At 44.8% G+C, this 14,491-nt stretch overlaps 3 protein-coding genes and 1 long non-coding RNA gene across 5 annotated transcripts in view; 3 read left to right on the plus strand and 1 right to left on the minus strand.

The window, feature by feature from the left end:
- On the plus strand, positions 1–2,674 carry tpgs1 (tubulin polyglutamylase complex subunit 1). Its single transcript, XM_034576161.1, has 2 exons — positions 1–396; positions 1,224–2,674. Exons 1-2 carry the CDS (start codon positions 59–61, stop codon positions 1,882–1,884), a joined length of 999 nt encoding a protein of 332 aa, XP_034432052.1. The 5' UTR covers positions 1–58; the 3' UTR covers positions 1,885–2,674.
- LOC117755963 overlaps positions 451–14,491 on the minus strand; it is a 19,875-nt gene continuing 5,834 nt past the window's right edge. Inside the window, exon 3 of the long non-coding RNA XR_004612703.1 lies at positions 451–668. This is a non-coding gene — a long non-coding RNA (uncharacterized LOC117755963). The remainder of the gene's footprint in view (positions 669–14,491) is intronic.
- Positions 3,230–7,059, plus strand: LOC117755957 (protein ANTAGONIST OF LIKE HETEROCHROMATIN PROTEIN 1). The gene is made up of 4 exons (XM_034576158.1): positions 3,230–3,593; positions 4,681–5,229; positions 5,319–5,479; positions 6,187–7,059. The coding sequence occupies exons 1-4, from the start codon at positions 3,429–3,431 to the stop codon at positions 6,617–6,619; spliced, it is 1,308 nt and encodes a 435-aa protein (XP_034432049.1). The 5' UTR covers positions 3,230–3,428; the 3' UTR covers positions 6,620–7,059.
- The window catches only part of gna11b (guanine nucleotide binding protein (G protein), alpha 11b (Gq class)), a 25,499-nt gene continuing 19,444 nt past the window's right edge, over positions 8,437–14,491 (plus strand). The window contains exon 1 of one of the 2 annotated variants that reach the window (XM_034576159.1): positions 8,437–9,612. In XM_034576159.1, the coding sequence (XP_034432050.1) occupies positions 9,477–9,612 (136 nt within the window). In that variant the 5' untranslated portion in view covers positions 8,437–9,476. The remainder of the gene's footprint in view (positions 9,613–14,491) is intronic. The other variant, XM_034576160.1, reaches the window with a different exon arrangement.

Consider the following 14,491-nt stretch of genomic DNA (forward strand, 5'->3'; position numbering starts at 1 on the left):
TCCGGCCGCTCTTCCATCACTTCCGTTGCCGTTGCTGCGACACGGGACGTCAACATCAATGGCGGACAAAGACAAACGCCGGCCCGGGCTTGCTCCCCCCGTGATGCCCGAGGGCAAAGCCACCAAGTCGGACAGCGACAGGGAGTTTCTGTCGCAGGCGGGTGTGGGGGAGCTGCTCCGCGGCGCCATCCTGAAGATGGTGGAGGCCAGGTCGGACGATCCCATCGGCTTCCTCGCCGACCACTTCTGCAACCTCTCCTCCATGGCGGAGAGCGGCTCGGCTGGAGGCTGCGACGCGGAGCCGCTGAGCAACGCGCCGCCGAGCGCAGGCGCCCAGGAGCAGCAGCATCTCAACCGGGCGCTGTGGCACCTGCGGCTGGCGCATCACTCCCAGAGGTTCACGGTCCAAACACTGTGGTTATACAGGGGATCAGGGGGTTTCATTATAGATGCAACATTCTGTCACTCACCCACTTTGACATGAACCACATATTCTAGCAGGACACGGCCCTCACGTGTTTCTACTGTTGAATTCAGATTGACACTAGTTAACCAGGCCTTGTGTCAAAGTGAAAACGGATATAAAGGTATGATTTTTATAAATAATCAATATTTATTTTAGTGTACACTAGAAGAATGCCGTCACTGGCAGGTAATATTACATCTGACTATTGACTTGACTCTATTGGTAACAACCTGCTGGCTAGTAACAGATTAATGAAACACGTTTAAACTGTTTTGAGTAACAAACTCTTCAACCTTTGTCTGTCACTACTGATCTTATCTGCCAAGGCGAGAGATATTTACAGTAACACCACCAATTAATATAATGTGAACAGACTTCTGTTGGTTCAGTGATAAATTATAAATAGAATAGAATTAAATAGAAACATCTTATTCTGAAAATAGTGTCCCCGTACCTGTACATAATCCACAGAGCTCCCCGTTGGTTTAAAAATTACAAAACACAAATTAGATAATTAGGGTGTAAGATATGATACCTTTTATTTAAAAAAAATAAAAATAAAAAAAAAACAAGGATTGAAAATGTTACAGTGTATTCTACTATTTTAGAGACTGAAGATAATGATTTATGCTATTTATACAAATCTCATTGTGGTACAGGTTACCAGAGTTACCAGTTAACAACGGTTGTTTTGCTTCTAAATGCTTCAGACTAAACTATGATTTCACGTTGATTCCATTTCTCATTTTAAACCCAGATCTGCCTTCAGCAACAACGTCCGCGTGGCCTATGACCTCCTAAACCTCACCGGGCCCAAAAGACATCCAGGTGAGGCTCCTGAAGGCCCAGACGGCTCCTGCACCGAGAGCCCCACAGGAGGAGGAGGTGGTCAGGGAGGAGGAGGAGGGGTGAGAGGAGGCCTCTACTCCCAGACTCTGGAGTGTCTATGCAGTGAAGGTGGCGTCCCTGCCTCCACCTCCGCTCCACTCCTCCGACGACTCCACTGCCAAGACCACGAGGCAGTCCCTTATGACATCTTCCGACACGGCGTGCTCACGTGTGCCGTCTTCTCGGACTACATCCGGCAGGCCCAGAGGCTTTACGCTGAGGTGTGCTGCCCAGACAACGGGCCTGCCTCCCGGGCGCTGTGCCTGGCCGTGCTGGGGACCCTGAAGGAAGCTCTGGAGACATCCCAGGGCTGTGATGCAAACTGCTGTGTTAACGCCAACAACTCGTGTCTGGAGGCCAACGTGAAGGCCATCCGCTACCTGAAGGCCAGCGCCAATATCTCTCCCTGCAAGCTCGCTCAGGCTATGTCTGGAGCGCAGTTGCGGGGTCCAGGCGGCAACATGGACGCTAAGGAGTTTGAGAATGCAGCGGCTGAGCTCTTTATCACTCGAGTCAAAGTTGTGTCCTAGGTCTCTTCTCTGTGTTCACATAAGTTATGGATGTACAGCCATGTTATAGAGTAAATCATTATCCTGTGTGCACCTACTACTGTCACGACGAAATATGAGGAGAATGCAGGATGAAGGAAAATAGTAAGTCGTTTATTCAAAATGTACAGTAATATAATCAACACCAGAACGAACTAAAGATATTATGGGATCAGTTAAGTCTGTAGTGAGGGTTCGTGTATGCATGAGTGTGGGATGAGAAAGATGTTGGATGCATGAACACAAAATAACGTGCTGGGGAGAGTCCTGGTCAGAAGGACGGTTCTTCACAAAGGGAACAAAACATACTGAGCAGATTAGCAGAACACAAAGATGGGCCAAAGGCTAATGTCTCCATAAGACCCACAGATATTACCTCCTCTCTGGATATCACTGTTTGTCTTGAGCTTATTAATGTCAACAACATCTGCTGTGGCTACACAGGCAGCTGCTGTGCTGTGTGGAGGACATGACGTACCTCGGTTAGACTAAATAGATTCATTGAATTCAGTATTTGTCCCGACGGCTTCAACCTTTGTTCAGTATTTTCCCTGATATGCTCAGTTAAGAGTATGTACATCTGCTGCAGTCCCGTACAACAGCCTTGTATTAGATTCTCTTTAAAGATACAACAACATTTCAAGGTTTTGTTGAGACTGTCAGTGATGTTGAGTAAACTGGTCTGTGCTATCTAAGCTTATATAACATTTTGTTACAGAAACAGGAGCCAGTCTTGTGCTCTCCTTGGGGGTCGCAGGCGTCTCTGTCCCCCGCGACCCCCAATAAAGTACAAGCGGTGTAGACGGTGGATGGACATGATGATGGACTATTATTTTTATTTCATTGTATTTATTTTCTGCCTCTGTTCTATTTCATTGCTTCTGTATTGGCAGATTCTGGATTTGTGTAATGTTTAATAGAAGAACAGATATGTATTTAGAAGAAGTATCAACAGATGTGGTTCTTGTGAGTTAACTTAAACTTTACGACTGTTGCTCAGGAGACTATAATGTTTATGGCTTCCCCCACTGGGCAAATGGTCACGGCAGGGGTCACTCAGTGTGGCTGAATAGATGGGTGAGGGGATCTCTGTATTGTATACAGGACTGGGGTCTTTTGTCTTGTAAACGAAGATAAGGGATCTCGGAGACAGATTGTCTCACACCAGAAGTCACACCAGGGGGCTGGGACAGAGATGGAGACAGAATTTAACTTACCGAGAGACAATGTATAATTGTGTATGATTAAACAGAAATTGCCACCACACTTCTCACCAGGACCTCTGTACTTAGTTTCATGTACCTCATGTTTTGCAATGAAAATAAATCTTGAATCTTGAAACACCTGTTTTTCATCAGCCACTAGATGGCAGCACCACTCTGGTGGTCCTGTGGTCAGAGTCAGAGAAACCGGAAAGAAAAGCGGAAGTACACAAGCTCGGGGGCTCCATGGTGAAGCGACAGGAGACGCAGCGACACATGAGCCCCTGTTTTTATCTGTAAGTGGATGTGGTGCGTTTGTGAAACATGGCGGAAGAGGAGCAGCTGCTCTCCCTCATGTTCCTCTTGACCTACGTGCTGCAGAAGCGACGCAGAGACATAAACGACGCAGACGTCCAGAGGCGCAGTGAGATCCAGAGACGCATCCGACACAGACAGTACTTCTTCCAGAGACAGAGGAGGATGCTGCTGGTCAGTCCCTCCATCTTCCATCCCCTCTTCCTCCCAGAGGAATCTGACTCAACTGGAAAACCGCCCCCATCACACAGTGGCTGCACAATGTTTCCACCTCTATTATCTTGACTTTAATACTCAGGGGATATATTTACCATTTTCTCACCAATCTACAACCAATAACAAGAATGTGAATGATAATAATCGTTTCAACAATGAAACAAAATATGTTTAAATCAATCAATAATCACAAGCTGATATTCTTATTTACAAAAGTAAGATGGACTCAGCGGTCACGTGGAGTAGGGCTGGTCATATGTCATTTAAATATTTCTGATGATTTAGTTATTTCTTACAAATTTCAAGACAGATTTTTGCTCCTGAGTGAAGTTTTAAAATGTTTATTATAGGCAGAGAATGATACTTAATATAAGTAAATATTATGATACTTAATATAAGTAAAAATACGTTTTATATATACGTTTAATATATATTAATAATATAAGTAAAAATACGTTTTATAAATCTCATGTAAAACATTAAAACCCATCTTGTAATATTCCTCCTCACTGTGCTAGCAAAATGCCTAAGAATTATATCAATATACTGTATATTAAATGTGTTCTGTCGCTATTGATTTTGTGATATTTATTGTTTAATTCCCAGCCATAACATGGAGTGTAACAACATAAGCAGACCTGCAACAACTAATGTCAACATAGATTTTAATCAGCCAATTATCTTCTCAGTAAATCCATCAATTCTTATATATATTCCTATAGAAGCTTAAACCAGACATTGTTATGGTAAAAAAGAAAGGCAGATTAATTTGAACTTGGTTAACTAATTGATGATTGATCAGGAGTTTTACAATTATACAAACGACCAACAGTGATAAAGTAAAGAGTATCTCCATTTAAAAATATAAAATATGGTGATATATTATTAAAAATCACCTTGTAGCTTTAAAGAAACCGAATTAAACATTTCCCCTTTTAGGAGAAAAAGCTGAATGTATTTATATAAGTTATAGTATCAGTTGACAAAGTGGTTTATTCAAAGTGAAAAGATTCTCTCATTTTATTTTTTATCTTTCTCTGACCAGATGATGATAGCAGGAGGTATCCGCTCCAACGTCCGCATCCGCACTCGTCCCTGGACCACCACTGCAAGCACTGATTGGTGGGAGCGGGTGGTGATGACAGAATTCCAGCCCTCTGATTGGCTGGATAAGTTCCGTATGAGCCAGGAGACGTTCTTTCACCTCTGTGACAAACTGAGGCCCCGTCTGGCTCGTCAGGACACCAGCTTCCGCCTGGCGCTGCCGGTGGAGAAGCGTGTCGCTGTGGCGTTGTGGCGCCTGGCATCAAACATTGAGTACCGCACCATCAGCACTCTGTTCGGCGTGGGGAAGTCCACAGTGTGCCGATGTGTTAGAGACATGTGTCACGCCATCGTGGGGCTCCTCAGCTCCATCTACCTGCGGCCCCCCAATGAGCAGGAGCTGGAGGACTCAGCCCAACTCTTCCTGAACAACGTGGGCTTCCCTCACTGTGTTGCTGCCATAGCAACCCTCCACACAGCTATCATCACTCCATCAAACAATGCGTCTGACTATGCTAACCCTGCCGGCTGGTTCTCAGTACTGTTTCAGGTAGAAAAGGAACCTGCATCCATGCTGCTGCAAGTCGTCCTGCATTAGATTTTTATTTCACGCCTCTCGCTGTGTCTCTGCTGTTTCAGGTGGCCGTCAGTGGCCGGGGGCAGTTCTGGGATGTATGTGCCAGTTTCCCAGGTGGGACAGACCCAGCTGAAATCTTACAGAGTTCATCACTGTGGACCACAGCCGCAGAGGGCGGACTGTCGCCTGCCCCACTACCCGTCTTCATGGGAAGACCACTTAGGTAAAATTAAAGCCACTGGCGCAACTGTTGCATCAGGATCCATTTCAATACCAAGTAATTCTCATTTTACAGACATTTAAAATAACAATATACCAGTTGGAGAAGTACATTTTTCATCTTTTCCATTTTCCTGATCACCTTGAAATGGTATCTAGCATTAAGGCTTATATAACCAGATAACACATATAAGCCGATGACAAGCAGACACAGACTGCTGATACTGTATGTCTTTTTTATCTACTGATTTAATGTTAAATGTTCTGGCCCCGAGCTGCACTGTTTTCTGTTTTCTAAAATTACTGTTGGGTTTAAATTTGTGCAAAAGCAATGAGCTTGACACAAAATAAAACTTGGCACTGCCATTTTAAAGGTTTGCTAAAAGCTTTGATGAATCTGAAGTTATGCTGAGTCAACCAAAAGGATGTGGGAAAAATAAAGTTCCGAGTTTGGAGATAGTGGGGAAGGCAGAGGGGCAACACACTTCACTGAAGCTGCTTTCAGACATGCACTAAATAAATTACATTTTCCTGAACTATTCCTGCCAGCTGCCTTTTATATCTGTCTGCTAACTGAACCTAAGGAGGATGTTGTCACGCTTCTATCAAACATTTAAATTTAAATTAATTAATATCTGGATATTCATACCAAAAGTCTTCTAGTCTGTGTTTTCAGGCCGTAACTGACTAAAAACCATCTGTAATGCCCAGGTATGTGCTGCTGGGCGAGGCCTGTTACCCCCTCCAGAGCTGGCTGATGAAGCCTTATCCTGAGCAAAGAGGCAGGGGAGCAATTCACGCTGCACTGACGGAGCCACAGCGGCTCTTTAACCGTCGACTCTCCAGAGCGCACCGTGTGTCCGATGAGGCGCTGCTAAGACTGAGGGCGCGCTGGCAGTGTCTGAGCAAGAGGAACGACTGTGGCCTGGACGTGGTGCCCACTATGATCCTGGCGTGCTGCATTCTGCACAACATATGCGAGTCCCACGGTGACGCCTTCACGGCGGAGTGGCTGGCAGAGGTGGCCCAGTCAGAGAGCCCACAGCCCAGCCACAAGCAGCTCCCGTCAACCAGTGTGGAGCAAAGTCAGGGTGAGGAGGTCCGGCACCTCTTCAGTGACTATTTTCAACATTTGAATATCTGATCAAGGACTTGTACTATTTTTAAAAAACGTGTAAACCATCGTACTGGATTGTGCTCATGCTGTAGAGATGGCAGTGTCACTCAGTCACTTGTTCTGCCAGTCCAGTGTTACCATGTAGCTTTATGCTAATTGTAGCCAGGCATATTGACAACATGAGCATACATCTCAAACCACAGTAGAACCTAACTGCTCTTCACTCTCACAAATTAGAGTTCAGACTCATTTTATTCAAGACATCTGATTATTTGATGTCCTCAAATCATGAAACATCCAGGGGAGAAAAAGCCTTCTCGTTCAGGCTGAATCACGTCTTGACTCTGGTGCCATCATGTTTTATCTTACAACAGGGAAATTGTTTTTTTCCCATTTTCATTTTAAATCTATCAAAAACATTTTCTCTTTTATTATGTAATAAAACGTTTTATGTGTCCTCTTTTATTCCATTCTAATGTTGACTTGATACGTATTTAAAGTACTTATGTACAGTCCAGATACTAGTTGGTCCGATTTTTATTTTCTAGCTTTACACTGCCTTCAATTTGATCAAATCTAATACAATAATAGATACTACACTTAAGTGCCAAGTCTTAGCGTTAGTTTGTGTAGGTTTACATCAGTGTAGAAACATCTGTACACTTTTAACACATATTTAGCCCCTTTTGGCCAAAATTGCAAGTGTTCAAAGGTGATAAAACGCTTCCTGGGGCAGTTGTGAGTGGTTTCAATGTTGTTCAGGCTCAAAAGAGTTCAGGTTCTCACTATTAAACCTGAGACATGGCACGTTATGGATACATCTGCGTTTGTATGTCTATTTGATCGTTAGCAGCATCACACAAAAACTACTGGATGGATTACCACAAGACTTGGTGGAGGGATGCAGTTGGGTCAGAGAAAAATTGAACATTTTTTGTGAATTTCTAGGGAAATCTTAATTTTATGTAGGTTCATAATTTAGGGGACTGATATCTATGAATATGTGTAAATTGGTGAAGCTTGACTGAATTTAAAGGATCAGTGTGTAAGTTTAGGTGAAAGGGATCTATTGGCAGAAATTGAATATAAAATAATCCTATATGTTTTCAACTACTGTGTTTAATCTAAATCTAATCTAAAAAGATTCGTTGTTTTCTTTACCCTAGAATGGACCCTTTATATTTAAATACTTTATATTTAAATTGGGAGCGGGTCCTCTCTCGGAGGCCGCCATGTTTTTTACAGTAGCCCAAACTGGACAAACTAAACACCTTTTGAGTTTTTATGACAACTGAAGACTACCACAGGTTCTCTTTCATGTTTCATGGGGGATGAGGGGAGGGGTATTCAGCTACGACAGGCAACTTCACCACTAACTGTCACTAAATCTTACACACTGAACCTTTAACCTTCTAAACATGCTGAGGCTCTGAACCTTAAGAAGCGATGGATGGATGGTGGAGTTACATGCAACTGCACACCAAGGCCACTAGATATCACTGCTATCACACCGCAGTGCCTCCTCAGCCCTCACCTATAACCTGTCAGCTCCGGTGCTGCAGGTAAACTGATGGAGTGATGGGGAGTTGCAGTGTTTTCTGTTTTCACACATCTCCTCCTCTAAACTGGGAAGATCTTTGAAGTGCAGCAGATGTTCGGCTGTGATCTCACGTGCAGTGCAGGGACTACAGAATCGGATTTTCCCCACTTCTCGTGTGTTTTGCATGAAATCCCACCTCGTTCATTCACTGTCACAAATCTGTTTCATGCAATCCTCCGTCTGTCACTCAACACCACGCTTCTTCCTCCTCCTCCTCTTCCTCCTCCTTGCTTGGCATCAGCTTGGTGTGAGCGTGCATGTGTGCGCGCCCACCCTGTTCCAGCTGCTCCCTGTGAAAACATCTCTGGCACAAAGCAGCCGCCTCGACGCGCATCTCGTCCCCCTCTTCCTTCGTTTCTTCGGGGTTTATCTCTGTCTCGCAGGCTCCGGCGACGGCCTTTAATCGCTTTGCGTTTCTTTACCTCTCAAAATGAGTCGGGACGCAATGCCGCCCCGCCGTCGCTAGCTAGGCGGACAAATTCCTCCAACCAGCCCGCTGCTCGCTCCACTCACTGCGGGGTTGGCACCACATTAGCAGAGGCGTCGCTGGGTGAGCTAGCCGGGACTAGCTAGCTAGCGTTCGTAGCCGTCACGTCTGTTTTAGCTAACGTTAGCTAGTGTGGTTAGTTGCCGAGCGGAGGGTCGTGCAATAACTATTATCATTAATGTTAGCTTACTAGCGAGGACTACCACTTTTTTTTCTAGCGTGAACTAGCTTGCTAGCGTTGCACAGAAATCGACCGTTAACGGGTTTTGGATGTCGCGACACTGCCGGTTTCGAACCACGGACTGCGAAGACAGAACTGGAGCCCAGCGACAGGCGGTACCGAGGTAGAACCGGACCACAGAGTGATAATAGGGGGTTCATGGTGTGACGCGGGTATCAAGTGGCTAATCTGTTGCAGGCATTTTTTTTTTAACATTAGCCCCGCGCTAAGGCAGAGCATCTCAGGGAGGCCCCGCCGTCTCCCGACTCCCCTCCCCGAGTCTCCAGCGATCTGCCGAGAACACCCGGGTGAAGTCGCAGTTGTTCCCGGCCGGGGGGGCAACTTGACAGCGAGGCCCCTTTAGCTTAGTCTCCCCTCCCCCTCCGCCCCAGTCCCGTCCATCCATCCTCCCTGCCTTCAATCCGTCCAGCCCCGTGCAGACCACCTCCTCCTCGCCCGAGACAGAAAGCGAGGGACCGGGGGGGGGATAAAAAAAAGAAGGAGGGAAAAAAAGCAGCGAGCCGTGGGCAAGTGTTTGTCGGGTCCCGTCTGAACCGGGCTGCCACAAGCAGAGGGGATGACTCTGGAGTCCATGATGGCTTGCTGCCTGAGCGAAGAGGCGAAGGAGTCGAAACGAATCAATGCAGAAATTGACAAACAACTCCGCCGAGACAAGCGGGACTCCCGGAGAGAGCTGAAATTGCTGCTTCTCGGTATGTGCCACGCTCATTCTCTCATGTGCTCCCATTTTGATTGTGCTGTCTTGTGTCGCTATGTGCAAGACGAACCTCCTCGGGCCTTCCTGCCGATGCTAACAGATACAGCTAGTTAAGGTGGCTAGCTGGGAGCCTGGTTTCTCTAAGTGAGGAACGCTTGTGACATGATTTGATAAAATAAGTTGAGCTTCCTGGTCCATGTGCATATCTGCGAGAACATGCTAACCCCCCCCCCTCACTGTCGCTTTATTCATGTGTGTGTGTGTGTGGTGTGCAGACAACGATCGGCTCATTTGGCATTGCTGTTAACTAAGATGTCCCCGTTTACAGGCTAGTTTGACATATAAACCAGCCCTGCAAGCTAATCCCTGTGGTTTGTTAGCTGCTGCTGGTTAACAGGTGAAGATGGTGCCTTGGTTGCAGCAGCAGAAGCAGCTTTGGTTTGCTTTACACTGTTGCTCACAGGGTTGCATAACATTTGTACAACCTGAGGTGCCTCAGTGCAGATCTTGCCTGGAGCTGGTTCATTCCCGTTTATCGGTAATGTCAGTGTGCACCCAGTGTCACAAACCCACCCTCCTAGTGGACAAGGATACTGAGAGATTGGCCCCCTCATCCTGGAGTCTAGCTGAGTAGGTTATCTATTTTTATAGCTGGTGTGTGGGCAGGTGGGAGCTGCTGTTGAACAAGTTGCTCTGCGCTGCATTGATTCATACTTCTGTGGACACAAAGAGGAACATTGGGTTATGCGTTTTCCACTTGTGCTGCTTTCAGGAAAATCTATCGTGTGTGTGTGTGTGTGTGTGTGTGTGTGTGTGTGTGTGTGTGTGTGTGTGTGTGTGTGTGTGTGTGTGTGTGTGTGTGTGTGTGTGTGTGTGTGTGTGTGTGTGTGAGAATTCTAACCGATGAACTTTCAACCGCACGTGCATCCACCAGCCTCTTCCAAGAACCAATTCCAAGTGTGAAAGCTCCTTGGAAGTAAAGCGGGTGCCCATTTTAGGGACAATTAAGAATATCTAGGTTGCATCCTTCATTTCGAAACGTTTGCTCTCATTTCTCGCCCATCAAAAGCAGCCCTGGTTATTTGACATGTGTGTCTCCTTTCATTTCCCTGCTGAATACCTCTGCTTGGAGAAGTAGGCCACACTAGAGTCACACCGTCGATGGGACATACTCTAATCTGTGTCATACATTTTAATCGCCATTGCGCTTAATTCTACCTGACGGCCTAGGTGAACAGATGGAAAGGGAGGTTATTTTTGTCCAGCAGTTTTAAAAATGGTTTGCTTGTGTGCTGCCATCATATTTCTCTTGCCAGGTGATCAATGAAAGGTTGGATTGACAAAGCGATTCAAGATATTTCGGGATTCAGGCAATCGATTACACGCAGTAGCATCGTTCTCTTTGGAATTGTAATGTGTTCTTATATTGTTTCCAGTCTATCCCTGATTTCGACAGACATCACAAAACAATTATTGAAAGCGTCTGTGTCACAGGCTGACGGCAAACAAGAACTGCAACCAGTCATGCTGTAAGTGGCCCATGCAGTGTGAGTTAAGGCTGTCAGTGGACGCCTGGATAAGGACGTGTAAGGCAGGATTAGTCCAGGTCTTAATAGGCTTGGTTAAACACATCCGCTGCTCAGACTTTGAGATGTCACTGACTCCTATTATCCTCTGACACTGTTCTCAGGCCCTCAGTGAGCTCTCCTGCCTCTCCTCACCTCACTGGAGGATGAAGACAATCGCAGCTTCTAATCATTTAACCAACCATGTTCCATCAAGTGTGTTTTACAGAACAAGGAAAGCGATACTGTGCATAATGGTATTGTGGGAGATATTCTGTCATCAGCTGCATGCAGTTAGGTGCATGTGCATGAGATGGATTGTACATTTCAGCTTGGCTTGCAGCAACATAACCACAGCTCCTTGCACAGTTTTAGTTGAAAATTATGTGTTTCTGCGGTGAAGACTTTTGTAGCATTAGCAATGAAATATCTCAGTGTGGAGACGTGCTATAATATGTTGTTCAGTATCTGGATTTAAAGTGATTGATGTAGGGTAGACAAAACTCCAGTGTGAGTAGTTGCAACTGTTCTTTGTTCTATTAATTTAATTTAAATATTTTAGCCATGACATTTAAAGATTCAAGATAAAAGTAAAAGGTGATATCTTAAAACAGCTTCTGTTGTCCGTTGCAAATGAAAAGACAATCCGTTAATAGTGATGTAAAGCAGCAAACCTCCTGTGTAGAAGCTGGAACAAGAGAATCGTTGGCATTTTTGCTTGAAAAAGTCAAAAGTTGGCAGTTAGATTCATTTTCAAATCGTTTCCGCTCTGGATTGATGTAATAGCTACTACAATTCGTAGTGTAGTGTTCCCCTAACCGTTTCACTCATTTGTTCGTGTCCACCCTCCCTCTGTGTCCCTCTCCCTTCTTGGCAGAGTTTACTATATGGTCAGGGTACATTGCCATTATTGCCATGTCTCATCCAAACAGGTTCGAGGTTATGCCAGGCAAAGGCATGAGGTTTTCAGACTAAGAAATCCATTAAGGGTGGATGTGAAGGTTAGTTTTGTATGTAAAATCTATCACACCTACATCCTCAGCCACTTGGTCAGAAAACAGTTCTGCCAGGGCTGCAGCAATGCCCGCAGACTGGCTGCCTGTCACTGAGGGCCATATCAGGCCATACCAGCAGCTTCCTGCTCCACAGACCAGTGGTTTGCCTCTACTTGGTCAAAACACAGTGGGCCAGGAGCTGTGGCCTTCACTGCATAGGGTAAATGAACTGCTGGAGTGAACAAGCGGTCAGCAAAGTGAGATGGAAGGGCGAACACTTCAGGGTTTTCTCAAAGTGCTGATCGAGGTAAACTGTAGGCTCGCAGTCGAGCTGTCAGTGTACAAGTTGGCATTTGTTTTAGTTTTTTTGCGAAAAATGTGGGTTTCACTTGAAATCCAAGTAACAGAATGTACAGAATCAGCAAAACATCCTTAGAATGGCGTCAGGAAGGCAATTTTTTGGTCATCAAGCATAGAATTTAAGAAATGGGTCCGACTGGGGTAAAAGTTGACTCGACAGCCAAGAAGCTGTGGGCTGCTTGGTAGCACATCATCCCAGACATGGTTTTATAGTACAGTCTTTTCTCAGCTTCTCATAGGTTGACTGTTGATCCCCTCCGTCTCAGCAGAATCTCTTGTTTCCAGGTTAAGACATCCTTCAGAGGAACTGTCTGATTGAACCAAGAAGAGGATCAGGGGTTAGGCTCAGATGTTTATTGCTGACCTTCCTTCGCTTGCCAAGTCGTCTAATTTTGATCATATATGGCAATAGAGATATTCTAGCTCTACTCCTCAGTGGTTTTGTGTGTGTGTGTGTCTTTTACTTTTAATGCCAGTGAATGTGGAACTATGTGGATGGTCAGTTATTACTGAAAAAATCTTTATCATGGTCAAATCTAATACCTCTGGATATGGAAATTGTTATGAGACAGACTTTCACAATTTTTTTTAGAAAAGTGATAGTTTTATTATATTAGTGTGAACTGAGAGCTGCTAACAAGGATCTCTTTGATAATGGTTATTAAGGAATTGTGACTAAAGCTGCTTTCAGACATTCACTGGACTCCGCAGATCCTTCATATTTTCCCCGAAGGAGGTGCATGTGTGAACACAATTGACAGAGTAAGATGCTCAGCAGTTTCTACAGACTTTATCCGCTTTTACCTCCTAGGATAAAGTCTGTTGAAATCCAGGAGATGTCAATGTGTGAACACAGCAGGGGAGCACCACTGGATTCACCGTGAGCGAGTTGGGGGGGTTAATGACGCTTCTAACGCGCGACAGATGAAAAAGCGGCTTCATACATGTAGAAGACACCGACAATAAGTCAAGAGAGTTTGTGGTGATAAGAGCTGAAACCAGTGTCCGTGTATTGTCCGTGATTTCCCAAAATTTCCCTTAGGATCAATAAAGTATCTATCTGTAATCTCCACAGCAGAGTAAATACGTCACTTCCTGCCTCTGACTGCTGCACCCGGCTGCTCCACCTCTCGGAGGATTTGATGCTGTTGTGAACGTGTTGTGCATGTGTAAAAGGCAAACTCTGGGTAAACTCCGTAGCCAATTCTCCGGATTTTACCCGGAGGGCATGTCTGAAAACGGCTCAAGCTATGTACTGGATTGGACTTTTTCGCATTCGAAAAAGCGAACTTCTCTCTGGTGAACAAATGTGTATATATATAAATATACATTTTTGGTATTTATCTTCTTTCATGCACCAGTGCAGATATATCTATAACAACCTAACATCAGCCAAATATATATTTTCAGCCTCTAATACACTTTAGTTGTTATTTATTCTCAGTGTAGTATTAAGGAAAGTGGACAAGAATATCTTCGAAGAACAGAACGTGAAACCTGCATCGATACACCTCTATGAAAACCCTTTCACAACATTATTGCAGCCTTCCCAACTCGTGGTTGTGAATGTTGTCGTCATTCAGAAAGTTGCGTGCATAACTTGAGATTTTATAGTGACAATGTGGGAAAGAAATCTGCTTCTCTCCAGTAAAAAAACATTTCCTTTTTCTCTCTACTTGCAGGACAGAACGATATAACTACTCACACTACTACTAATAAACAAACATTTATATATCTTGAGACCATATTGAGTATACTGAAGGCCAGGTATGTTTGGCATTTTTGTGGTTATTGCATATCTGTATAAGAATGTTTTTAGAAAAGACAAGAATATGAGGGGAGATAGGTGGGTAATACTTCAAGTTCAGCACTTTAAGGTCGCATGCAGTGCAAAGATTACCTTTTATGTGACTTTGGAGAAACATTTATTGTTCTGTTGTCCTGAAAAATACAT

Source organism: Hippoglossus hippoglossus, chromosome 22 (genome assembly GCF_009819705.1).
Source record: "Hippoglossus hippoglossus isolate fHipHip1 chromosome 22, fHipHip1.pri, whole genome shotgun sequence".
Taxonomy (NCBI): Eukaryota; Metazoa; Chordata; class Actinopteri; order Pleuronectiformes; family Pleuronectidae; genus Hippoglossus; species Hippoglossus hippoglossus.

Coding starts and splice junctions, on each gene's coding strand:
- tpgs1 (XM_034576161.1), top strand. CDS start 59: ATGGCGGACAAAGACAAACGCCGGCCCGGGCTTGCTCCCCCCGTGATG. Junction 397..1,223: donor CTGGCGCATCACTCCCAGAG/GTTCACGGTCCA, acceptor TTTTAAACCCAG/ATCTGCCTTCAGCAACAACG.
- LOC117755957 (XM_034576158.1), top strand. CDS start 3,429: ATGGCGGAAGAGGAGCAGCTGCTCTCCCTCATGTTCCTCTTGACCTAC. Junction 3,594..4,680: donor GACAGAGGAGGATGCTGCTG/GTCAGTCCCTCC, acceptor TTCTCTGACCAG/ATGATGATAGCAGGAGGTAT. Junction 5,480..6,186: donor TTCATGGGAAGACCACTTAG/GTAAAATTAAAG, acceptor TGTAATGCCCAG/GTATGTGCTGCTGGGCGAGG.